This window comes from Camelina sativa, chromosome 17 (assembly GCF_030686135.1).
Source record: "Camelina sativa cultivar CO46 ecotype springtype chromosome 17, ASM3068613v1".
NCBI classification, from domain to species: domain Eukaryota; kingdom Viridiplantae; phylum Streptophyta; class Magnoliopsida; order Brassicales; family Brassicaceae; genus Camelina; species Camelina sativa.
The window spans coordinates 10,848,296-10,873,176 of record NC_141896.1 but is presented as its reverse complement, the minus strand read 5'-3'; the positions used below and the strand labels follow the sequence as shown (position 1 = coordinate 10,873,176).

The 24,881-nt window shown below is 33.8% G+C and overlaps 5 protein-coding genes and 2 pseudogenes across 5 annotated transcripts; 6 read left to right on the top strand and 1 right to left on the bottom strand.

Annotated features, from left to right (window-relative positions):
• The first annotated feature begins 67 nt into the window (after positions 1–67).
• LOC109129881 (F-box protein At2g34280 pseudogene) lies at positions 68–3,155 on the top strand (annotated as a pseudogene).
• Positions 3,156–3,879: 724 nt separating this feature from the next.
• On the top strand, positions 3,880–6,699 carry LOC104756700 (uncharacterized). The gene is made up of 8 exons (XM_010479326.3): positions 3,880–4,681; positions 4,762–4,856; positions 4,959–5,062; positions 5,152–5,252; positions 5,339–5,442; positions 5,525–5,968; positions 6,047–6,178; positions 6,289–6,699. Exons 1-8 carry the CDS (start codon positions 4,430–4,432, stop codon positions 6,470–6,472), a joined length of 1,416 nt encoding a protein of 471 aa, XP_010477628.1. The 5' UTR covers positions 3,880–4,429; the 3' UTR covers positions 6,473–6,699.
• Positions 6,700–9,443: 2,744 nt separating this feature from the next.
• Positions 9,444–11,739, top strand: LOC104759380 (tryptophan aminotransferase-related protein 1-like). The gene is made up of 5 exons (XM_019238893.2): positions 9,444–9,602; positions 9,997–10,300; positions 10,519–10,802; positions 11,049–11,338; positions 11,427–11,739. Exons 1-5 carry the CDS (start codon positions 9,505–9,507, stop codon positions 11,624–11,626), a joined length of 1,176 nt encoding a protein of 391 aa, XP_019094438.1. The 5' UTR covers positions 9,444–9,504; the 3' UTR covers positions 11,627–11,739.
• A 2,014-nt stretch (positions 11,740–13,753) lies between these two features.
• LOC104756699 (glutamate--glyoxylate aminotransferase 1) lies at positions 13,754–17,556 on the top strand. Its single transcript, XM_010479325.2, has 14 exons — positions 13,754–14,389; positions 14,671–14,847; positions 15,043–15,108; positions 15,196–15,313; positions 15,399–15,480; positions 15,578–15,665; positions 15,751–15,909; positions 16,017–16,190; positions 16,284–16,415; positions 16,518–16,583; positions 16,666–16,730; positions 16,816–16,907; positions 16,992–17,148; positions 17,238–17,556. Exons 2-14 carry the CDS (start codon positions 14,731–14,733, stop codon positions 17,365–17,367), a joined length of 1,446 nt encoding a protein of 481 aa, XP_010477627.2. The 5' UTR covers positions 13,754–14,389; positions 14,671–14,730; the 3' UTR covers positions 17,368–17,556.
• Positions 17,557–17,791: 235 nt separating this feature from the next.
• Positions 17,792–21,254, top strand: LOC147923483 (protein DETOXIFICATION 32-like; annotated as a pseudogene).
• Positions 21,255–21,750: 496 nt separating this feature from the next.
• Positions 21,751–22,399, bottom strand: LOC104756698 (large ribosomal subunit protein uL15y). Its single transcript, XM_087495314.1, has one exon. It carries the CDS (start codon positions 22,313–22,315, stop codon positions 21,875–21,877), a length of 441 nt encoding a protein of 146 aa, XP_087351440.1. The 5' UTR covers positions 22,316–22,399; the 3' UTR covers positions 21,751–21,874.
• A 76-nt stretch (positions 22,400–22,475) lies between these two features.
• Positions 22,476–24,657, top strand: LOC104756697 (uncharacterized). Its single transcript, XM_010479322.3, has 9 exons — positions 22,476–22,708; positions 22,794–22,903; positions 23,036–23,154; positions 23,264–23,361; positions 23,482–23,569; positions 23,672–23,809; positions 23,906–24,011; positions 24,207–24,328; positions 24,419–24,657. The coding sequence occupies exons 1-9, from the start codon at positions 22,647–22,649 to the stop codon at positions 24,467–24,469; spliced, it is 894 nt and encodes a 297-aa protein (XP_010477624.1). The 5' UTR covers positions 22,476–22,646; the 3' UTR covers positions 24,470–24,657.
• The last annotated feature ends 224 nt before the right edge of the window (positions 24,658–24,881 follow it).

The window sequence follows — 24,881 nt, the reverse complement described above, 5'->3', positions numbered from 1 at the left end:
CTATAAACCAGGCACATAATATACAAACTGACTATTGTGGCTAAACACTCACATTCCATCCCTCAAAATGGATGATGGTATTTAAATGGTTTTTAGGTTATAGTTTTTGATTTTTAGTAAATATCACTTAATTATCATAGACAAAAAAACTTGTTTTTGTAAACATGTTCATGTGTGTATTGTACTATTAGATGTAACTCATGGAATAAGTTTTTTCCTTGTTCAAGTTGATTTTATTCTACGATATTTACTTCTTTTTATTTTGGGCAAACGCTAAGATAAAATTTTGTAGAGAGGGTAAACGTAACAAATGACATGTAACTGAACATTTTATGTATTTGAAATTCATATCCTACTATATTAATTGGGAAGTACAAATATGAAATTAACCTTTAAATATGTAAAAAAAATATATTTAATTGCCATTAGAAAAAATTAATTAATTAAAATAAAACATTCTGACAGATCAAAAATAAAAAAATGTGGAAAAATAAAAAAAATCTATACAAATCAAAACTGATTTGTACTTGAAAAAAAATAAAAATTAATAGCTGAGATTTTTAAAAAGTACAGATAATTATTAGTTAAAAAATTATTTTCTCTTACTAATAAAATTATGATTTTATATCCAAGTAGACAATAAAATTATTTTTAATAACTAGATTTCGAAGATTTTATTAAGATTTTAAATTATGGTTATCCTATCATCTTTTTTTTTATGTTACTTACAAATTGTTTGGAATTTTCATATAATACTAATGATTAATAAATATGCAGAATTTTTTCCTGAATATGTTGTGATTTAAATTTTTAAAAACGAGAATATATTACTTTTTTTTTAATGTAAAAGATATATCTCCTAGTTTGACTTATTATTTAGGGATTACAATATAGATTTTGTTATTTTCTCTCTCAAATTCGATAAAAAATTATAGTAATTTTGTATTTAGCATTAGCAAAGAAAAAAAGATAATTAAAGAAGCTTTCCTTTTGATTTGATTAAATCTTTCTATCTTGCTATCACGATCGGTCTTGCGCAAACAATCTTGCTTTGGTAATAATCCTATAATGATTTGATTTTTGATCAGTACGTAATTATATTTTTGAAAGATTTATTCAATTTTTTGTGCATTTTTTATTTGACAAAATTTGAAGTATGACAATTTTTCTTTTCTAAAGTGGAACGATATGATAATGACGTGATTGATTTTTTTTTTTTTACTTCCTTTTCTATTTATAATCTTTCAAATAGAAAATAGAAGAAGAGTGAGATATATATATTGGAACCAAGGAGCTTATTACCAGCACAGAAGAATCTATAACTTGTTAAATTTGGGTTTATTAATTTGTATGGGTATTTTAGGTACAAATGACCATTTAAGAAAAAAATTGTATATAGACCAAAAAAAATTAGTGATTTTTTTTTTTCCAATTATCCTCATATTTATAGTTTTTAACTGATGGTCCCATATAGTCTTTTCTGTCTGTAGCTTATGTTAGTATATTTGTTGATTAACACTTTGCTTTAATATAATATTATTTGTAGATGATTTAGAATTGAGTGAAGCAGTGTTGGAGTGTATTATCCCTACTATCATAAAGGGACTTGGGGGTACTTCAAAACAAATCATCCATAGACGTTAATACAAGAAAACACAGCAGTTTCTAACTGCCAAATCTGTCAGAAAACTGTTAGAAACAAGCATTTCCTACCATTAACCGATGATAATAAATCGGTTGGAAGTCGTTGGTCGGAAATTATTTTGGTTAGAAATTGTTGATCAGTACGTAATTATATTTTTGAAAGATTTATATAATTTTTTGTGTATTTTTTTTTGTAGGTATTTTAAGTATGACAATTATTCTTTCCTAAAGTGGAACGATATGATAATGACGTGATTGATTTTGTTTTTACTTCATTTTCTATTTATAATTTTCCAAATAGAAAATAGAAGAAGAGTGGGATAGTGGGATATATATATATTGGAACCAAGGAGCTTATTACGAGCACAGAAGAATCTATCATCTGAAGAGGTTTTGTTCCTTGATCTATTTATGAGTATGGAATTGCTACCTGTATGAGCAAATTCTTGAGAGGCTTGCGGTGAAACCTCTCTTTAGATTCAAGTGTGTATCGAAACAATGGAGATCTATAATAGAATCTAGGAAATTCCAAGAAACACAGTTGATCCGTAGGCAATCACATCAGGATCCAGATGTCCTTTTGGTGATAACACTGTTGATCCAGACTCTCTAAGAACTTTAGTGGTCGGGTCATCAGTTTCGCTCAAGATCCGGATTCGTTGGGAGAACACAGTGTACCAAGTTTGTAGTAGTAGTTGTGACGGTTTGATATGCCTCTACGATCTCTACAATTTAAGTATTGTGGTGAATCCCATTACAGTAGTAGTTGTGACGGTTTGACGGTTTGATATGACGGTTTGATGGCATCGAACTTTTCCTTTATCTAGCTATCAACTACTCACTTTCGATGCTTGGAAACAAAACAAAGACACTGCCCCTTTCCTACAGCTTGGATTCGGTAAAGACAAATTCAGGTGCATATACAAGCCGGTCTGGTTATATAACTCATTCGAGCTAGGCCTTGAAAACGCCACTACATGTGAAGTTTTTGATATCAGCACCAACGCTTGGAAGTTCGTAGTTCATGCCTCTCCTTATATGATTCTCTTTGCTCAGTATCCTATATATATATTTTGATGGCTCACTTCATTGGTTCACCGCCCTATATGAGGGTGAAACCAAGGTTTTGTCTTTCGATTTTCACACGGAAACTTTCCGAGTCATCTCCAAAGCTCCTTTTGTTCACGACTCTGATACAGTTATCGTCATGTGCAACCTGAATAATTGTTTGTGTGTGTCCGAGGTTAAGTGGGACGAGCAAAAGATATGGTCGTTCAATGCAGAGAAGGAGGCATGGGATGAAATATACTCGATAGATCCTACCTTCAACTTTTCAATGGTTTGGGTTCCACGACTTTGCACTCAGGCCACTAGCGGTTTTGGGGAAGAACAAGTTACTGCTTTATGAACGTGATTGTGGGGATTCACTGGTGCTACATGATCCACAAACCGGATCATATGGTTTAGTTTTCACAACTAACTCAAGTGCATATATTCTCTCTTATTTCTAGAGTTTGATCTCTATATTATAAAAGTAGCATGTAATTTTTATCTATGAAGGGCTAATAAATAAGATACAGATATACAGTGCATCATCATTATTTGTGGGGTTGAGCTAATTATATATGTATAGTTGTATACACAGCCTATTTATAACGAGTGCAAAGCAACAAAAACACGTGGGCAGTTCATCTGCATGAGTCATCTTCGTTTAGGTAAACTCATTAATTGCTTCAAAGTACTTTTCACTCACACAGATTGTGAAATTTCAAACTTTAAAACCTAGTTTAGACAGAGACCAGAAATAAATCTATGTCAGCTCGTCAAAATCGACTAAAATTTTCTTGTCTCTCTTTGTTATACTAATTTTGAACCGGTAATTATACTACGCACGCACTCACACCTCAGACAAATCTATCAAGAAGTTTCTAGGCAAGTCTTTGGCACACGGTGAAGTTGACCATACTAATCCTAGAGGATTAAAAAATCAAGCATACACAAGTACACACAACAACAGTCCTTATTATATTGTCGAATAGAGAATTTTCATATTTCTGTATAGTAAGTGTGGGTGTCAACATAATAAAGAAGGGTGGACGTGTGTAGGACTAAATCAATATGGTCCACAAAATAAAGTTTATTGGAAATTTCACGAAAGATGAAGAAGAAGGGATACTCCGGAAACTTGTATGCATGTAAAATTTGACTTGACAGTTCAGCAACTTCCTCCTACTTATACCAACCAGACAATATTTTTAAAAAAACATTTCACCATATCTTTCAATGGATCCCACTTCCCAAAAATATATACACACGTTGCACATACATACTCACAAGAAAGCATCAACCACGAAAACACATTAAAAGGAGAAAAAAATGAAATTGACGTGTGCGTTTTTCATTGGTCCGTAAACAGAGCTTGTTTCATGCGTTAACGAGTAACTTGTGTGTGTGTTTATGAGCCAAAAACAACAAAAACCCATTTTTTCACAGAGAGAAGAATCATCTTTGATTCAATGTTGATACTTTGTTAGGGTTTCTTCCTTCTTTCTTTCTTTCTTCTTTCTTTCTTTCAAATTAGTTTCTTATTGGGTAGTCCGTAGAATCAGAATTGGGATTTGGTTCAATCTTCGTTGTGAAAAAAAAATCAGATTTTGATTACTGGGTTTTATAAAAGACTGTTTTTTTTTTTTTTTTTTTTTTTCTTTTTCTGATTTGGATTTTGTTTGTGGGTATTGTTAAAGAGACGAAAGATTTGGGTTTTGGACCTTTTGGTTAAGAAAGGATGATTCAGTCGTTGATGGTATCAGCTATACAGGTAGCAGAGCTATCAGTTAGCTCCGTTGTTCATATGGTTTATGGGCTTTACATATTCAGCTCCGCTGTCGCCGGTGATCTCACTCAGACGTTGACTGAGTCAATCTTCAAACCCAAAGCCACCGTTGAAGTCAAACGAATTGACCAAGAGAAGACGACAGACGTCAATGCTTTGCCTCCTATTGTTTTGGTTCATGGGATTTTTGGATTTGGGAAAGGAGTAAGTTTGAAATATTCTTGTCCTTCTACACACATTGATTTTTTTGTTTTTGGGTTTGTTAATTTGATTTGTCATTGCAGAGATTAGGTGGTTTATCATACTTTGCTGGAGCAGAGAAGAAGGATGAGAGAGTGTTGGTGCCTGATTTGGGATCTTTGACTAGTGTACATGATAGGTGAAAGAGAAAGTTCCAATCTTTGTTTGGTGGATTTTTGTTATGAGATTTTAGTCTCAGGGTGATTTTTTCTGATGAAGGATGTGTTTGGTGTTTTTGTAGGGCAAGAGAACTGTTTTATTATCTGAAAGGTGGATTAGTTGATTATGGAGAAGATCACAGTAGAGCTTGTGGGCACTCTCAATTTGGTCGTTTTTATGAAAAAGGTTTTGACTTTTATGTGTTCTCTTTGTTTGATTGTTGAGTAAACTTAAAGATTCACTCTTTAGCTGCTGAACTGTTGATTTTACTTTAGGGGAATACCAAGAATGGGATGAAGATCATCCTATTCACTTTGTTGGCCACTCTGCTGGTGCTCAAGTTGTTCGTGTGTTGCAGCAAATGCTTGCTGACAAGGTAGATTGTGTATAGACTTTATCAATTGATTGAGCAGGATTTGGTTGTGTTGTTGAACTTCTTTGCTTGTGTTCTGTTGGTTTCAGATGTTTGAGGGTTATGAGAACACGAATGAGAATTGGGTGTTGAGTTTAACATCGTTGTCAGGAGCGTTAAACGGGACTACTCGAACCTATATTGATGGAATACAGTGAGTTTTCTCTTCCTTCTCTTGACCTCTTAGCTAAATTTCTAACGATTTGTAATCCAAAATGTGTATATAATTGTGTTAGGCCGGAGGATGGGAAGTCCCTGAAACCTATATCACTGCTTCAGATATGCAAACTTGGAGTCATAATGTATGACTGGATCGACATTCCTTGGCTCAAATCCTATTACAACTTCGGGTTCGACCATTTCAACATGTCGAGAAAGAAGACAGGTCTACGCGGCCTAGTTGATCTTCTTCTTGGCAATGCTGGTCCTTTTGCATCATCTGCAGATTGGATCTTGCCTGACCTCTCAATCCAAGGATCGATGAAGCTCAATGCTCGTCTGCAGACTTTCCCAAACACGTTCTACTTCAGCTACGCGACTAAACGTACTAGAAAATCTCTTGGAGTAATGACTGTTCCATCAGGTGTGATGGGAATACATCCTCTGCTTTTCATCCGCGTGTGGCAGATGAGCCAGTGGCGATTTCCTCGTGACATTCCTCTGCCTTATAAAGGATACATGTAAATTTCCTTGAACTTTGTATCAGTATCACCAGCTAAGCTATATACAAAACCTCTGATTAAAATTTGGTATTGCAGAGATGAAGATTGGCAGGACAACGATGGAGCACTGAACACAATATCCATGACTCACCCACGGATTCCAGTTGAACATTCTAGTCTCATTCTTAGTAGTGACTCAGACTCTCTCCCGCTACAACCGGGCATTTGGTTAGTCCTCTTCTGTTGTAATTATTACATTTGACCTGGATTACAGTTTTTTTTGGAGATTCAGAGAAAGATAAATAAATAGGCTTACCCGGTTTTCTTGAATGTTTCAGGTACTACAAGATCGTGGAGGCAGATCATGTTATGTTCATTATAAACCGAGAGCGAGCAGGTGTGGAGTTCGATTTGATCTACGACAGTATCTTTGAGCGGTGCAGGAAACATGTATTCAGGAAGGTTCAACAGACATTGCCTAACGAAGCTCAACACCAGTCAAGGGGAGACCAAGAAGATTAGAGAGACCAAAAATGTGATCAACAAATGTATAGCTTTGTCTGTTACAACAAGAATTTCCAAAGCTCAAGATTGATGTCATGGGCTTTAGATATGGGTTTCCTTTAGTTTGAGTCCTAACTCTGACCAGCGTCTTAAGATCCAAACCGAAAAATTGTTGGATTAGGATTTGTAATTGACAGACAGTGTTCACTATCTATGATGACATCTCATTCGAAGATAAAAGAAAAGTTTAGGATATTGGATTTGTCAGATCAAAGTCTTGTTTTCCGTATTGCTGCGCTTTAGTATTGGTCGGTCCAAGTCGGAGTCTCGTAGATGTTCAATAGGGTTGCCTCTTATTAATTATGTGTGGTGGTGATAGTGTCCAAGTTTGTTTTTCGTTCGTCGCATCTCACATGTAAAGCTAGCCTAGTTTTGACGTTTAACTACTCGTTTGACACGCAGTACAGGAGTGCTTGTAAAGTGAGTGACGTTTAAAACTCCTAATAATCTATTATACAATCTCTTTGCACATTAATATATTAAAAGGATGTATTGCACTTGATATTTTAGAAGATTTGAGGGCTATTTTTAAAATTCACTATTATTCAATTGGTGATTTTAAAAAATCATCTGAACGTTATTGAATATGAAATTTATACAAAATCATCTAAAATCATTTACAATCTCTTGTTATTCAATCAATCATTTATAAATCTCATTTCAAATGTTACTTAAAAAATATGACTTACAAATCACATCTGGATTTGTGCATGCTCTTCTACATCTCATGGATTTCTCATTTCAGAATTTCTACAATTAGGTGAATCCTTTTTGGGTAATAGTTTTGTTCCCCCTATCTTTCAGTTCAATATTGCCAAAAAAGAAAGCAATACACACACTACAAAAACATAGGTTAAGTAAGAACACACGCAAATCATAAGAACGAGTAGAGAATAAATAGAGAAAGAAAAAATAGCCAACCACCATTGTATTCAAGTCTCCTACAACTGAAAGCTTTAGAAGCCATTATCTAATTCCAACTATCTATTTAGAAAACCACATTCACAAAATCCGACCACCTTCCCCATCACACTTAAGCACGCTCTCCTCTAATCATGCGTGTAAGTTAAATGTCTTTTAGCATTATGGTGACAAGCTTGGCATGAATGGGGCAAAGGTTAGTGTCCTCAAAGAGACCAACAAAGTATGCTTCTACAGCCTCCTGAAGTGCAATCACAGCATGAATCTGGAAATGCAGATCAGTCTTGAAATCCTGGGCAATCTCACGAACAAGCCTCTGGAAAGGGAGATTCCTGATCAGCAACTCAATACTCTCTTCTGGTACTTACGGATTTCACGAGGAGCAATAGACATGGATCATTATATGAGGTGCAACTTTCTTGTCTTTACCAACAAATGTGATTTTGCTTTCTCTTTTTTTTTTTAACCATATAAATATCCTAAAAATCACTTAAAATTCAATTTCACCAAATCTCAAATCTCACCCAATACTAAGATCCTAAATTTAATAACCAAATCTTCTAACATTACACTAAAATCTCTCAAATTTTAAAAATATTAAAATGTCAACAAATCTCCTAACATATCAAGTTCAATACACCCCCCCCCCCCCTAAGTATCCATAGATTCATTTTTAATTTCTTTATTTTATTTTAAAAATAATGTTACTGTATATCACTATAAACATTGTAAAAGCATTGCTTTTATGATCCAAATTCCAAACTACAAAGATGTGGTAATCTTATTTTTCTATGTATATAGTAATAGTAGTAGTTATAATTTTAATGATATACTATTTACTATTTTTTGAATAGGGTGAAAATTTTATGTTACATTTACATGTCTTATAATTAATAAGTGAAATCTAATGTTAAATATTAAATTTAATGTTATATCTTTTTAGCAACAATTTATTTTCACTATAATTTATTTTTTATGTGATCCAATGACGATACAAACTAATAAAAAATGACAGCGTGAATATCAACGACGGCGCTAACAAATAAAAAAATGACGGCATAAAATCTCTTTAAATATGGATTAATTAATGTAATAATTTATGTGATAGAATGGCGGCTCTAATATATTTTGAGGTATGTTTTTAATATGGTTTAATTTAAAAATTTCATGTGATTCAATGATGGTGCTTATATATTATGATTTTATATTAAAAAATTGAGTAATGATTTTTTTTTTATCATTTATAATTCAAATAATTGAATGATAATTAATTTTGTTGTAGTACTTCATATATAGCTAAACATATTACCGGGTAGATATATAAATTTATCTAAATACAAAAAATATTTTAAATTACAATGGTTTCGTCAAATAGAAGAATATATATAATTAAATACGAGATGTTTAAACTTTAGAATTATTAATGCTAAATTCTAAATTTGAATTTTATATTTTGATAAATTATGACAATCCACATTTACATATAAACTACACAATTTTATCGAGTTTGTATTCTGCAAAAACTTCCTTGCATATTAATTCAATTACACAGTTCTACATATCTTAAATACATAAAATATCTTAACTAATTTGTTCCAAATTCACTGTAAGAACAAAACTATAAAGAGAAGTGAAAAGTAAAGGATATAACTAAACACGTGGGAACATAATGCTGGAGTAACCTGTGTTCTTATCTTTTACGTGAAATGTAGATGACTTCGAAATTCTATTACATGGTAATTAAGTAAAAAGTATCTAGATAATATTCTATAGACTCTTCCTTGCCTAAATTGGTTTATTTGTCTAAATTATGATAGATTCTTTATGACATTTGGCGCAGTTAGGAGCATGAACATGATTATGAGATTACATATTGATCCCCAAAAGTGTTGACCACAAAAATTGGAGCATTTGTTTCTATAGCTGTCACAAAGTGCAATACAAATTTACTTTCTCTTCCATTTCTTGGAGTTGGCTGTACCATTTCTTATAAATAGGCTTCATACGATTTCCAATCATTAACATTCTTATACATTGTTACATTAGCCAGCAACAGAGTAAACAAGGACATGGAAAAGATGAATGGGTTTGAAAGCTCGAAGAAATCAGACAGTGATTCCAACAAGGACAAGTGCTTGTCAGATGACGTCATCATCAACCTTGATCAGTATGTGTTTATATTTCTCTACCAACAACTCACTTTTGTTGCATAATAAATAATTTCCTCAGAATCAATTCTTTGTTAGTTTTGTTTTTAACTTTTTAACAGAGAATCATAGATGAAGTGTTTCTTTAATTTGTATTTCAGACTCACTAGACAATTTATACATAAACTGTTTTGTTTAATTTGTATTTGTTGTAAGACTTTTATGATCGACAAATACATTTTGATGAAAACGCTAAACGTTGCGATTTCATACTTGAAAAACAATACTCTATAATCTATAATATTTTATAAAATCTAATTACATGTCAAAGCAAAACCTCTTGACGTAGAGATTCATGATGGAATTTTTTTTTTGTTTTAAAGAAATTAATTTGCTTGTGTCCATTTTTTACAGAGGAGATCCGACGGCGTTCCAAGAATATTGGATGAAGATGACGGACAGGTTTACGGTAGTGATACCAGGATGGGATCTGATGAGTTACTTCAGCGATACGAAGAATGTGTGTTGGTTCCTAGAGCCAGAGCTTGAGAAGGCGATCAAGGCGTTGCATGGTACAATAGGTAATGCAGCTACCGAGGAACGCTACATCGTGGTGGGGACTGGCTCGTCACAGCTTTGTCAGGCCGCTTTGTTTGCACTTTCGTCGCTCTCTGAGGTCACACCTGTCAGCATCGTTGCAGCGGTTCCTTATTACTCCGTAAGCCCTCACTCACTGATCCTATAGTCCCATAACCATGCATCAAGTTGATTTGGTGTACATATTTAAGATATTCACAAATCACAAAGTATTATTATTTTTTGGGTTGTGAAGTAAGACATGATTCTTGAGCATATCACATAGTCACATACATCGTCCCAAAGAAACCAAAATAATTATTTACGTTCAATTTTGTTTGTTTTTATGTTTTATTATAGACATACGTGGAGGAGGCATCGTATCTTGATTCGAAGCTATACAAATGGGAAGGAGACGCAAGGACGTTCGACAAAAAGGGACCGTACATAGAGATGGTGACCTCACCGAACAACCCTGATGGGACTATGAGAGAGCCGGTGGTGAACCGTAGGGAGGGTGGGAAAGTGATCCATGACTTCGCGTATTACTGGCCACACTACACTCCGATCACTCGTCGTCAAGACCACGACCTTATGCTCTTCACCTTCTCTAAGATCACCGGCCACGCTGGGTCACGTATTGGGTGAGACTAACTAACCCACTTTATAACAACAATATAGTTGAGAAACTACCTATTTTAACTACCTCTTTTGTGTGTGTGTGTGTGTGTGTGTGTATTTGTATATATTTGAAAGAAACTAAAAACTTACACAACTACTGCCTTGTTTGTTTCGTAGTCGACAATTAAATCATGTTCGTTTTAAATTCTTGTCAAGATTAATTTGTTATAGGATTAATGAATATATATGTTTTTGTTTTGGGAGTGAAGGTGGGCGTTGGTGAAGGATATAGAAGTGGCTAAGAAGATGGTGCAATACTTAACAGTAAACTCCATTGGTGTGTCGAAGGAGTCACAAACTCGAGCCACCACAATTCTCAACGAACTGACCAAAACCTGTCAGCCACAGTCGGAGAGCTTCTTTGAGTATGGATACGAAAAGATGAAGTCACGGTGGGAGAGGCTACGTGAGGTCGTCGAGTCCAGTGACGTATTCACTCTCCCTAATTACCCTCAAGCCTTCTGCAACTTCTTTGGCAAAACCATCTCCACTTCTCCTGGTACGTACTCAAAACGACGTACAAACCCTTTTTTTATGCTTTGATTTTGCAACGGTCGGTTAGTTAATGACTTGGGTTGTTAATGCAGCGTTTGCGTGGTTGGGGTTAAAAGAGGAAAGAGATCTGGGAAGTCTCTTGAAGGAAAAGAAGGTTTTGGCGAGAGGAGGGGACCGATGTGGCTGTGACAAGAAGTACGTCCGTGTCAACATGCTTAGCCGCGACGACGACTATGACGGCTTTCTCCACAGACTTGCCACCATCAAGGATCTCAAATGCATCGTGCCTTAGTTTTTTTTTTTTTTTTTGATATTTTGGTTTTGTATTTTAAAAAATAAAATTATAGTAATGTTGGATACTATATTTTAATTTATCTTATAATAATTAAGAATTCAATGTTCTAATCGTTAATTATAAAACAAGAAGGATTTAAGTTAGATTCTGCATTTTTTTTCCTTATCCACAACTAGGTATCACCACGGTTACGGTTATAACGGTTACGATTTATTAACCACCAGTTATGGTTAGAGATTTGTTTTAACTTTAACGGTAACCGTTTAATAAATAGTTAAACGGTTACGGTTAAATATGGTTCCGGTTGAACTGATTATGGTTACGGTTATTTAATAATATATATAATACGATTGATATTATTTGATGATATAATATAATTGATATTATTTATTTATAATTAATATGTTTTTAGTGTACTCATATTTCTACATATCATATGATTCATATTAAAAAAGTAATTATTAGAAAGTTTTATTATGTTTTTAAAACGGTTACAGTTAACAAATTACGGTTTAACTATGTGGTTAACCAACGGTTTTGATACGGTTTAATTAACAGTTATGATTGATATAATTTAACCATATATTTACGGTTAACAGTTACAGTTTTTAACTATTTTATACGGTTACGGTTTGATTATTGTTTGGATACGATCCAATTACGGTCTGAAATATGGTTCTGGTTTAATTTTGGTCATGCCTATCTACAACCATAATAACAGGATCTTAATTCTTAAGGGATGTTCGTGGAACTAGAGGTAGTATCATAATAAAATGAAACTTTTATGTGAAAGAAATTTGTTGTAACATCTAATACTATTAAGGTGGATTACTCATAAGTTTTTTTTTGTGTGCAAGCTAGTATTTACATTCAAATGTTACTGTTATTAATACCTTTTGTTAATTTCTGATTAAAGGAATAATTGTAACTTGTTTCGGCTAATTACTTTAAATTTTGACAATAGAATTCATTTTACATAATTGATTCGAAGATTTTTAAATATGTAGAAGCGAATTAGGTGAATTAAAAATTGTTCTTTTTTTGTAGCTAGTTGTTATGATTGTAATAATGAAATAAATGTGCTAAATTATCTCTACACAACCAAAATCTATATATTTACAAATAATTCAATATAAATGAAGATACTTATTTATGATTCTTATTAATACATATATATATATATATATATTCATATTGAATTATTTGTTTAGAATATAATTTGGATCCTATTAATCTATTATGATTGTTTAAAATATATATCACATCACCTAAACTCAATATGCATATTGGAAGATTTAAATATATCATATTGAGTACCAATTTCAAACTTTGAAAACATTAGAATGCTTTGTATTTGAAAATAAATATTTATTTACTGATAACATATACTTTTAATAAATCTTTATTTAATGCTAGTAATAACTAAAATTATATTTTGGATCATAATTAAATTTATATGTTTGCATACATATGTATATTGAGTTTAGGTGATGTGATATTTTTAAACAATCATAATAGGATCCAAATTTTATTTTAAATAAATAATTCAATATGAATATGAATATATGTGTATATTTAAAAAATCATAATATATATCTTCATTTATATTGAGTTTAGGTGATGTGATATACATACATATGTATGCAATCATATAAATTTAATTTTGATCCAAAACATAATTTTTAGTTTTAACTAGCATTAAATAAATATTTATTAAAAGTATATCTTATCAGTAAATAAAGATTTATTTTCAAATAAAAAGAATTCTAATTTTTTCAAAGTTTGAAATTGGTACTCAATATGTTCACTTTTTAATATTGACCAAATCTTCCAGTAGTAGATAATATATTATTCAGAACCTATTTTGCCACATTATAGTCTATTTGAAATCAACATAACCAATGTTGCTGTGAATTTTGCCATATTTTGAACCTATTTTTTTTTTGTCACTAATCATCTCGAATTGAAAGAATTCATAGAAATGTGGTGAGGCATAGAAATGTATATTGTAATGCATTTTTATTGGTTATTGATGAAAAATAATGATTGTTATTGATTTACAGTTACAAAATACTAGTATTAATCACAAAAGAAGTAAATTAATCAACTCTTATATTGATTCAGGTTAAACTGACTTAATCATGTAAAACAATGAATTCTCATGAAGTGTTGAATCAACTTTTGAACACAAACTTGAGCCTTTTGGAGAGTACGAGGAGTCATGAGGCCAAAGAGATTTGCGTAAAACACAAACCGTAGCGTGTTAAGGAGGCCGAAACAAAAACTAATGACACATGGGTCGACCCTATTGGTCGTGTCCCAAATACATAAGAACAGTCCACATAACATGACAAAATTTTACAATCTTTTTCGTTTGGAATCTCCACCACATCTACGTATCCTCTTCCATTTTTCAATCTTCTTTTTTTTCCTTTCCTCAAAGAACGGTCTTATTAGTATAAAAACGAGACACGACGAATAGATATCGTGAACTGACTTTTGTCTGAGAAATCGTCTTCGTTTATTTTCAGTGGCTATGCTGCTTCCTTTGTTGTGAAGCCACATGATTGGGTTGAGGAATGATCCAAATTCATGTCAGACACACAATTGTAATCTGCTTCACAAATATTATTATTTTTTAAAAATCACACTAATATTTTAACTCTCCCCCACTATCTTCTTTTGCCTTGGCTCTGGAACATAACGCGACTCTCCAGATAGGCTTTTTGAGGGTCACTGGTCACAGCATTGAGTTTGAAGGTTTGTGATTTGGTTTTTCTTTCTTCCTAGATCGATCCTTAATCAAATTCTTCTTCTTTTGAATGATTCTGATTAACCCTTTTGAAAAGGCGTCGCCTTTTTTCCTTTAGGATTACGAATTTGTTATGGAGAATGAGTTTGAGATTTTGTGTGTTTTGGGGTTCATTGAAACCCATAAATTAAGGATTTTTAGCTGTTGTTTTAGTTATGATCTTGATTATTTCATCTAATCTTAGATTAACTCTGTCTAACACACAAGTTTCTATTAATTCCAATTGTAGAGGAGGGTGTTTGATAAGGTATTGAAGTTGAGCTAGTGTTTGCTTTAGAGTGAAATTAAAATGGCTCTCAAGGCATTAGACTACGATTCTCTCAATGAAAATGTCAAGAAGTGTCAGTATGCTGTCAGAGGTGAACTCTATCTCCGAGCTTCTGAGCTTCAGAAAGAGGGCAAAAAGGTAAACACTTTTGACTTATCTTGTGCCTTTACTCTCAAATAGTGTCATCAAGCTTATGAAAACTTAACAAGGAGCCTTAGATAGACATGTGGTTCTTTGTTTGGTTTTGGACTTTGATATGCATTTGCAATTATGATGTTAGCACTTTATTTGTCTATAGTTTATTGGCAGTTTCTAACTTGGGCTACATAACAGATTATTTTTACAAACGTTGGGAACCCTCATGCTTTAGGACAGAAGCCTTTGACATTTCCTCGCCAGGTATGTGTATAGACAATTCTTTAGACAGTCAGTCAGACTCCAATCTAGGTTGCGCCTCAACAGTAAAAAGAAACAACCAAATTGCAGGTGGTTGCGCTTTGTCAAGCTCCTTTTTTACTAGAGGACCCAAATGTTGGAATGGTATTTCCAGCTGATGCTATTGCAAGAGCTAAACATTATCTTTCATTGACTTCAGGCGGTTTAGGTATGACCTTATGAGGCCACCTATGATTTGTAGACTTCGAGAATCAGAAAAAATAGTTATACTGTCCTCCTTTCTGTTTCATTAGGTGCTTACAGTGACTCAAGAGGGCTTCCAGGTGTTAGGAAAGAGGTTGCTGAGTTCATTCAACGGCGTGATGGCTATCCAAGGTGATTGCTTTCATTTCGGTTTTTCATGCAACTATGAAATATATTTCGTTGTAGAAACCAAACACCAGCTTAGGCCTTCTGCTTCTTTTATTTTCAGTGACCCAGAACTCATATTTCTCACTGATGGAGCTAGCAAAGGTGTGATGCAAATCTTGAATTGTGTTATACGCGGTGATGGAGACGGGGTAATGCTCTGTCCCAGGAGGTCTTTCTGCTATGATGTACCCCTGACATTTTCATTTATAAGTTTTTTTCCTTTTCGTTTGGTAGATTCTAGTTCCGGTTCCACAGTATCCACTCTACTCAGCTACCATATCACTGTTAGGTGGTACTCTTGTTCCTTACTATCTTGATGAGTCTGAAAACTGGGGACTTGATGTTACCAACCTTAGACAATCTGTTGCTCAGGCTCGTTCTCAGGGGATATCAGTAAGTACTCTTCTTCTTTCTACTCTTGCAATCATAGATGATGCAGTTAGCGTAGATGCATATGTCTTTCTTTCTCCAGTTACAGATTCTCTTGAATGGGTATACAGGTAAGGGCAATGGTGATCATTAACCCTGGGAACCCAACTGGTCAGTGTCTAAGTGAAGCTAACTTAAGAGAGATATTGAAGTTCTGTTATAACGAGAAATTAGTTCTTTTGGGAGACGAAGTTTATCAGCAGAACATATACCAGGATGAGCGTCCCTTTATCAGTTCCAAGAAGGTTAGCTTCTATCTTCTCTTTCATGTTTATAAAAGTTGTGCCTGATTTGTGATCCTCCTTTTAACTTGATCATTCATTGAAAAAAATACATAGGTTTTGATGGATATGGGTTCACCATTCAGCAAGGAAGTTCAGCTTGTATCCTTCCACACCGTCTCTAAAGGATATTGGGGAGAATGTGGACAGCGAGGTGGATACTTTGAGATGACCAATATCCCTCCCAGGGTTTGTCTTAACGCTCTGTTTAAACCTTTGTGTAGTTTAGTTATGTTATGTGCTATCAATGTGTCAAACATAATACATATTATAATTTCTGATTTTTTGCAGGTTGTTGAGGAGATATACAAGGTTGCATCTATTGCCCTCAGCCCCAATGTGTCTGCGCAGATCTTTGTAAGTGAAAGGTCTTTATTGAATGTGGATTTGAGTTTGTAGAAATCATCAGTATGTTCTGAGAGTGATATGACATGTGCAGATGGGTTTGATGGTTAGTCCTCCAAAGCCTGGAGACATTTCATATGACCAGTTCGCTCGTGAAAGGTATATACATAAGTTTCAACACTCATGATCGATGATCATAATCCTCGGATTGAATCAATAATCCCTCTTTTGCTTTATTCTCTAGCAAGGGGATTCTTGAATCATTGAGAAGAAGAGCAAAGATCATGACTGATGGATTCAACAGCTGCAAAAACGTTGCCTGCAATTTCACAGAAGGTAGAAAAGAAACAAAGCATTAGAAAAACCGTTCAGTTTAGAAATTTTGATATGGTTCTTGACGATTCTTGTGTAAAACGTTAGGTGCAATGTATTCGTTTCCTCAAATACGGTTACCAGCAGGAGCTCTCCAAGCTGCAAAACAAGCCGGAAAAGTACCAGACGTTTTCTACTGTCTCAAGCTTTTAGAAGCCACAGGAATCTCCACAGTCCCTGGCTCTGGATTTGGACAGAAAGAAGGGTAAATAAAGAAATCTCCCAAATACGATTTCGTTTCTTGCTCTTTTGATCTCTTCTTGTAAACTCATTCCCCTTTGTGGAACTTGACAGTGTGTTCCATCTGAGGACAACAATCCTACCAGCAGAAGAAGAGATGCCAGAGATCATGGATAGTTTCAAGAAGTTCAATGACGAGTTCATGACTCAGTATGATAATAACGTTGGTTATTCCAGAATGTGATTACTTCTTCCTTCTGAACATCTATTTGTGTTCTGCTATACTTCTTAAAAGCTAAAATCTCTGTAGTACTACTCTTTCTACTTGTCATTTTCTCTAAACTCTCTCTCTCTCTCTTTGTCTCTCTATTTCTATTTTTCAGTTGGAATCGATTTAAGATCTTTATCTCACCGGAATGAAAAAGTTTAGACATTTGCCTTTTTTTTTGTTTGTATGTGGTAATGTGAAATTTGTAAATTATGCAATGGAAACTTTGTTTTTCTATAATGAAATAATGTGATAAAGTCGTATAAAAAAGGAAACCTTATTAAGATCAAAGTCCAAAAGCGTATATATATTGTATTTGTCCTCTATTTTAATCTTTGCACCAGAGTTAGAAACTTTTGTTACTTCTCTCAGTTTTAGGTTTTCTATAGTTCGGTAAGCTATGAGTATTGCGGGTAATAAGAAGGGTAAAGAAGAGAATAGAGAAGGATCAGGTCTGGAGAAGAAGACAACAACACTTGGTAATGAAGAGCAAGTGATCAAAACTCTGTCTCCGGTGACGACGACGGTTGAGAAGCCGAAGGAAGAAGAAAAAGGAAAGCAAAGCGGAGAGACAGAAGAGGAAGAAGAAGAAGAGTGCACGACGCCTAAAGGAAAAGAGTTTAGGATTCCCCGGTTGCTAGAATGTCCGTCCGTTCCAAAACCTAAACGTCGGAAAGGCAGAGATCCTTCTTCTTCTCTGCGGGCATCAGCAATTACTTTTCAATAACAACAACATGCATGTTCCGTCCAAACTGTTGCATCATGGACATGCTCATACACTGATGTTATAATGCTTATGGATTTAGCCATTTAGGTATTGATTAATTAGGACATTATCTTTTCCCTTTTTATATTAAAACTAGAACGCCAGAGTTTGTCTTCTCGCGCGGGACCGTAATTTTTTAATGATTAATACAAATAGTTGAATATAATTATAATTATCCAATATGAATTTATATAGATGTCAAATTTATTTTATTAAGTGATATATAACTTATATGTTTCTTTTAATACTTTTTCACAATTAATTCTTTATTTATTTTCCAGTATACATTCGGCATCTCTTACATCTATTCTATTTTTACATTCTATTATTTTACTTGTAATATATTGATTATGAAGACATATCATAACTATTTTTCACTTATAATAAAACCCATAATTGGATTAATTTTTATCCATAAACATCATATTATAAAATCAAATATTACATTTTATCTTAACTGTTTGACAAAAGAAAAATTATGTTCACATATATCATTTGTTTAGCATAGTCTACTATGGTCTATATAGTGTTCTTTTATTTTGATTCTCTTAAATCTACAAACTCATAAGATTACTCTTACTTTTAAATATGTGTATTTATCCAAAAATAGATTTTTTTTTTTAATTTTAATAAAATTCTACAATTTACCACTACTATCTACCACTACTATCGTAATTACTCTAATTGTTTTTATCACAAATAGCTTTTTCAAATTCCTTATTAGTATTTTCACTATTTTTTTGGTATGTGTGATGTTCAGAATAAATTTTCTTTAATATATTTTATTTCAAGTAACCTTCTACATTTTTCTTAAATATCTACATTATTCTAACTTTTGAGCATTTGATTAATATTTTCTCCTTTTTTATATATCTTTGTTTATGTAATTTCTGTTCATATTTTACTTTGATATTTTTTTTCTTATATTTATTTTTCATTTTATTTTTGGTTTATATTTTAGTTTAAATTATTTAAAATGATAGTTTTTAATAAAAATAAAAATATTACACAAATAAGTGAAATAATTGATGCATTAAATTTAGCTTTTATGTTCTTTAATAATGTGAATTAATTTATGAAAATTAAAAATAAGAATCGATGAGGTAGAGGAATGAGAAGAGAGAAAAACCAACTATATATATATATATTGTTTATTTAGCAACAAATCAACAACATATTTTTTTTTCAGTCCGCTGCATGTTAATGAAATAACAAATTAAAGAATTATGTTGCAATTGCGTCACAAAATAAGTTGGAAATTAAGGATTAATTATTTGTCGTTAAAACATTAATTTTTTTTTGGTGATGATTTACGCATAAAATAAAACATAAAAGGATTTGAATAATTAAAACTAAAGCTATATTTAGACTTTGGTGAATAGTTATATCTACTCTTGGGATCATCCTCAACTCTTGTGCTCTTCTTATTTCCCTTTTTATACGTTTTTGCCACTCTACTTTTGAGTCTCTTCGGACAATTGATGATCCCTCAGCTCTTTGCTTATGCCGTCAACTTTGCAGGTAAATAATTTATAAAGCTAAAAATAATTTTGTTTTATTAAAAAGATTCAAAAATTAGATTCAATATTTATAAGTGAAACAAACAAAAATATTAAGAAACGTGAGAGAAATATAGTTAAAACAAAAGTAGTACAAATATATGATAAGAACTTGAAGGGTCAAAACACAAATTTGTAAGTTTTACGAGGTCAAAACATAAATTTTGTAATTTTCGGAGGATTAAAACATAAATATGTAATTTTTAGAAGGTCAAAACAGAAGAAATACAAAAGTATTATAAAACTTAAGGGCTATAATACAAATTTAAGAATTTTAGGGGGGGTCAACTGACCCCAAGATATATTCAACTAGTGTTAGTTAGGAGATATATTGTTCGATTATTATAGGCACAAAGCAAGGTGACTGCAATAGCGATTATAGCAGCAACCGTGCTGTTTCAACACACTCTCTTGAGTTGGTTGCTGATGCCGAAACTAGGTTGGTGAGTGGTTGGAGGAGGCGCTGTACTGAATGTCTCGTGGTGCGGTGGTGGTTAATAGATGGAGCTCTAATAGCTTATATCTATGGAGGTACTTGTGGCAGAGCCTGGTCAGGGCTCTCATGGAAGGCTTTCAAGAATCTCAGAGGCTTTGCAAGATTGCCTCTTGCCTCTGCAGTCATGGTTTGGTGAGATAAAAACTTTTTGGATCATCAGGTAGTAACTTGGTGTTATTGGTTTCAGCCTAGAGGTTTGGTATTTCATGGCGTTGATTCTGTTTGCACGATATACTTCAAGAACCCTCAAGTCTCGGTGGCTGCTCTTTCGATTTGGTGACCTGTATGACCCCATGAAGCTTGTGTTTTGGTTAAGAACGGAATTAGCTGTTTGGTTATAGCATGAACATACCGATCATGGTGGCTTTTGGCTTCAATGCGGCTGTGAGGTACACCACAAAGACTGAGAAAAAGCTTTATACCAAAAAAGGGCGAAATTCTTAATGAGATTGGCTATGATAAATTAACTTCTGTATCAGTCGGGGACTGTATTAAGAAACAACTATCCATCATTGTTCTCTAATGATGAAGAAGTGAGAGGACTCGTAAAACAGCTGACTCCATTGCTGGCTCTCATAATCAGTATCAACATCGTTCAGCCTGTTCAAACTGGTAGTTCTCTTACAACATTAGTAGCCTAAACTTGAATCAATTTTGAGGCCACTGTGAGACCAAGTTGATATTAGTATTGTATGGTACAAAAAGGTGTAGCTGTTGGAGCTGGATGGCAAGGCATAGTTGCAAATGTGAACATCGGGTGTTACTATTTATGTAGTATACCTATTGGTCTTGTGCTCGGTTACAAAATTGAATTTGGTGTAAAGGTAGAATGTTTTTAATCATAACAAAAACTCGCAAACACGATAACATTTGAAGCTGAGGTTGATGAACACGATTACAGGGGATATGAACAGGAATGCTAATGGGGACAGTTGTTAAGACTTGTGCTCTGCTTTTAATGATCTATAGACCCAAGAACAGAGAGGTAAGAAAAATGATATATCCATTTCAGGCTTCACTAGAAGAGGCTAGAAAAAGTTAATGGGGAGAGGAAACAGGTCAAGCTGAGAAACTGAAGAGATAAAATGTGATGAGAAGAAAGATTCTATTCAGATGGTGGGAACAATCAAAGGAAATGGTCACTGAACAAAGTCACAAGTAGTTAAGAACACTAGGTAACAGCCAAAATGAACTATCACCAAAACAAATCATAATGGATTCCTAGATCGACCAAGCTAAACTTTGTTATAAGAATCAAAACACACTTCCGTGACATTTGAGTTTAAGGTTTACACATACATACAAATCATCGTTCAAAACTAACAAACTAAACTTGCATTTCATGACATCTAATGCTACTAAAATTGCTAAAATGAACAAACTTGGGAAGTCTGAAATTACTCAATTCAACAATAATGCAAGAAAAAGACAGACTAATGCAAGACAATGATCTCAAGGACACAACACAATTGTAAATGCAGATCAACAAACCAAAAATGAGATGCAAAAAACAAAATTCCCAAATAACACAAGAGCAATTATATAATCCAATAACCATTGATTAAAAGATCTCTGAATTCCAACAATCCAACAAAGCAAAGTTCCCAAAAACTTGACAATAATAATAATTTTAAAAAAGAAGAGACTTTAAAATTTTAAAACCTAAGCAGTAAGGACAACGGCACCACCAGCTTCCTTAATCTTCTTCTCAGCAGTCTTAGAGATAAGCTTAGCCTTCACAACGAAAGGCTTGTTCTCTGGCAAATGACCTTTTCCCAAAACCTTAAAGAACCCATGCTGCGTCACATCGATCAACGGAACATTGTCTTTGCTCGACTTCGCCTTCACATCCTCGGGGACAAGCGACCAGAGCTTGTCGAGGTTCACGATAGGGCAAAAGAACTTGTTACGGAGCTTGTGAAAGTACCTCATACCTACTTTGCCGAAGTAACCTGGATGGTACTTGTCGAGTAAGATACGGTGGTGATGCATACCTCCAGCGTTACCACGACCTCCTGGATGCTTGCGATGCTTTCCGATACGTCCATGACCGGCGCTGACGTGTCCTCTCTTCTTCCTGTTCTTCTTCAACGCCGTCGCCATTTCTGAAGTTTTTGAGATCTTTAGGGTTTTTTTTTTTTGTGAAATGTGAAGGAGAAGGGTTTTTATATAAAGAGATGCGGCTAGGGTTACAAAAGAAAGGGTTTTTTGTATTTTTGGGCCTTTAATAATTTGGGACTTGTTTTATAATCCGGTCCATAAGGCCCAATAGACTTTATCCCTAATATCAAAATTGAGTGTTCGTTCTCTCACTTCGAAATCGACGACAGTTGATCGCCGCCGTCCTTTTTACAGCTTCCTCTCTAATAAACCCTAAAATCGCCGCCGAAGCTTAAACCTTTTTACCAGAGTTTCAAGCTTTTCACCGGGAAAGATGCAGCACGATGAGGTTATATGGCAGGTCATTAGGCACAAGCACTGCAGTTACATGGCCAAGTATGTCTTCAAAATCGTCACTTTTTTACTTTTTTCATCTGATGTGTATCTCAATTTGTTGATGGGTTTTGTTTTGTTTTTGTAGAATCGAAACTGGAATCTTCTGTAGAAACCAATATAATGTAACGGGAATCTGTAATCGAAGCTCTTGTCCTCTTGCTAATAGCAGATACGCTACTATCAGAGACCATGATGGTAATTTTGTTTTCAATATCTGTATCAAATTGGATTCAAAGATTCAATCTTTGAGCTGTGATTTTGTGTGTTGGAATAGTTTAGTGTTGTGGTCTCTTATAATCTTTGTGTTGTTGTTGTTTTTCTGTTCAGGAGTGTTTTATTTATATATGAAGACTATTGAGAGAGCTCACATGCCAAAGAACTTGTGGGAGAGAATTAAGCTGCCTAGAAACTATGAACAGGCTCTTGAAATGATTGATAAACACTTGGTGAGCTTAAAAGATCTTACCTGCTTTCTCAGCACTTCCTTCTTCTTCTAGCTTTGTGTAAGACCTGGGGGTTTAATTCTCTTTTTTTTTTTTTTCTTGCGTGTGGCAGTTGTACTGGCCCAAGTTGTTGCAGCATAAGGTTAAACAAAGGCTGACTAAAATGACTCAGATGCGTATTCGTATGAGAAAACTTGCTCTGAAAACAAGGTCTTGTCCTCTTCTGGTTTTTTGTTTGTGGAGTTTGTGTATCTTGTTTGATTTACATGTGTCTAGTTCGCTTCTTGTTCTGATTAATTAGTTGGTGGTGTTGTTGTTTTCTAATGACAGGGAGGTCATAATCCCTACGCCTAGGAGGGATATAAAGAGGGAGCAGAGGAGAGAGGTCAAGGCTGAAAAAGCAGCTTTGTTGGATAAGGTCACGATTTGTTATTGTTTTTTTTTTTTTGGGTTTAGATTTTACTTGCTTCACTTTAGTTCTGAGGTTTTAATGATAGTGGTGGTTCTTTTTTTTTTACAGGCTATTGAAACCGAGTTGTTAACTCGTTTGAAGACAGGCATCTATAATGACATATACAATTACCCTGAATCTCTATTTAACAAAATTCTTGATGATGGAAAGAAAATTGTAAACGAGGTTGAAGAAGAAGACAAAGAGGTACTTTTGTATAAGCGCGCAAATTTGGTAGTAGTCCATCAAACCTAGATCCAACGTCTTCTTACTGATCTTCTTTTGTTAAATTATATATCTCAGGTTGGAGTGATTGAATATGTTGAAGGCGATGATGACGAACTCGAGGAGGAGATGGAAGATATGGAAGACTTTTCTGGTTTTCCATCTAAGGAGTCTTACCTTGAAGGTGATGATCATGATATTATTCATCTTCCTCCTGTTTCTTTACCTTTTCACTATTTTAACTCAAATATTGAAATCTTGAGAAACTATACAACCCTTGTATTAGGTTTAAATACATTTGAGTTGTTGGTGATCTCTTATAGAATTTTATCAGTCCATATATTCTTTATTAAAACTCTTTCTCTCTCTCTCTCTACAGACTCAGATGAAGAGGATGAAGATGATGCTGAGGAGCAAGTTGTGATTCATAAAAAGGGAAGAGCTTTAAAGAAGTCGGATGATAACGGAAAATCAAAGAAGAAATCAAGAGTAGTTGTCGAGGTGAGAATCCACAAACTTGGCTCTAATAATTCGCAAGCCTATACTTTTTGTCTCTGTTTTTCTTACATATGTGTGTGTGTGTCTTTCAAGGTTGAGGAAGAAGATGGAGGCACAAGGGCCCTAAAAAGCCTCAAACTCTGAGACAGATAAGTGAAAGTTTTTGATACTTTTTGATTAAAAGGGTAAAACTTTCTTCTTCAGTAGTTGTGAGAGGCCTTCGGTTTTGTTGTAGAATTTTTCTACTTTCATCTTGTAAAAGCTTTTAGTATGTTCGTCTGACATTGAAATTATGAAACCATTTATTTTCAAGTTACAAGATTTTGTTTTGATATTGTTTACTGAAAACGGGGAAACAAGAGGCCTTTGTATGAATGAATTTACAGTAAAACAAGTCAATTTTACAATTATACTACGTAGCCAATAGAAAAAAAATATAGATATAGATATATTTACAGCAAATTACTGACTTGATAGACGCATTATTATTCGATTACAAATTATGAAAATGGACATTTAACATATTTTAAACAGAGGAAAAATGGGAATTGATTAG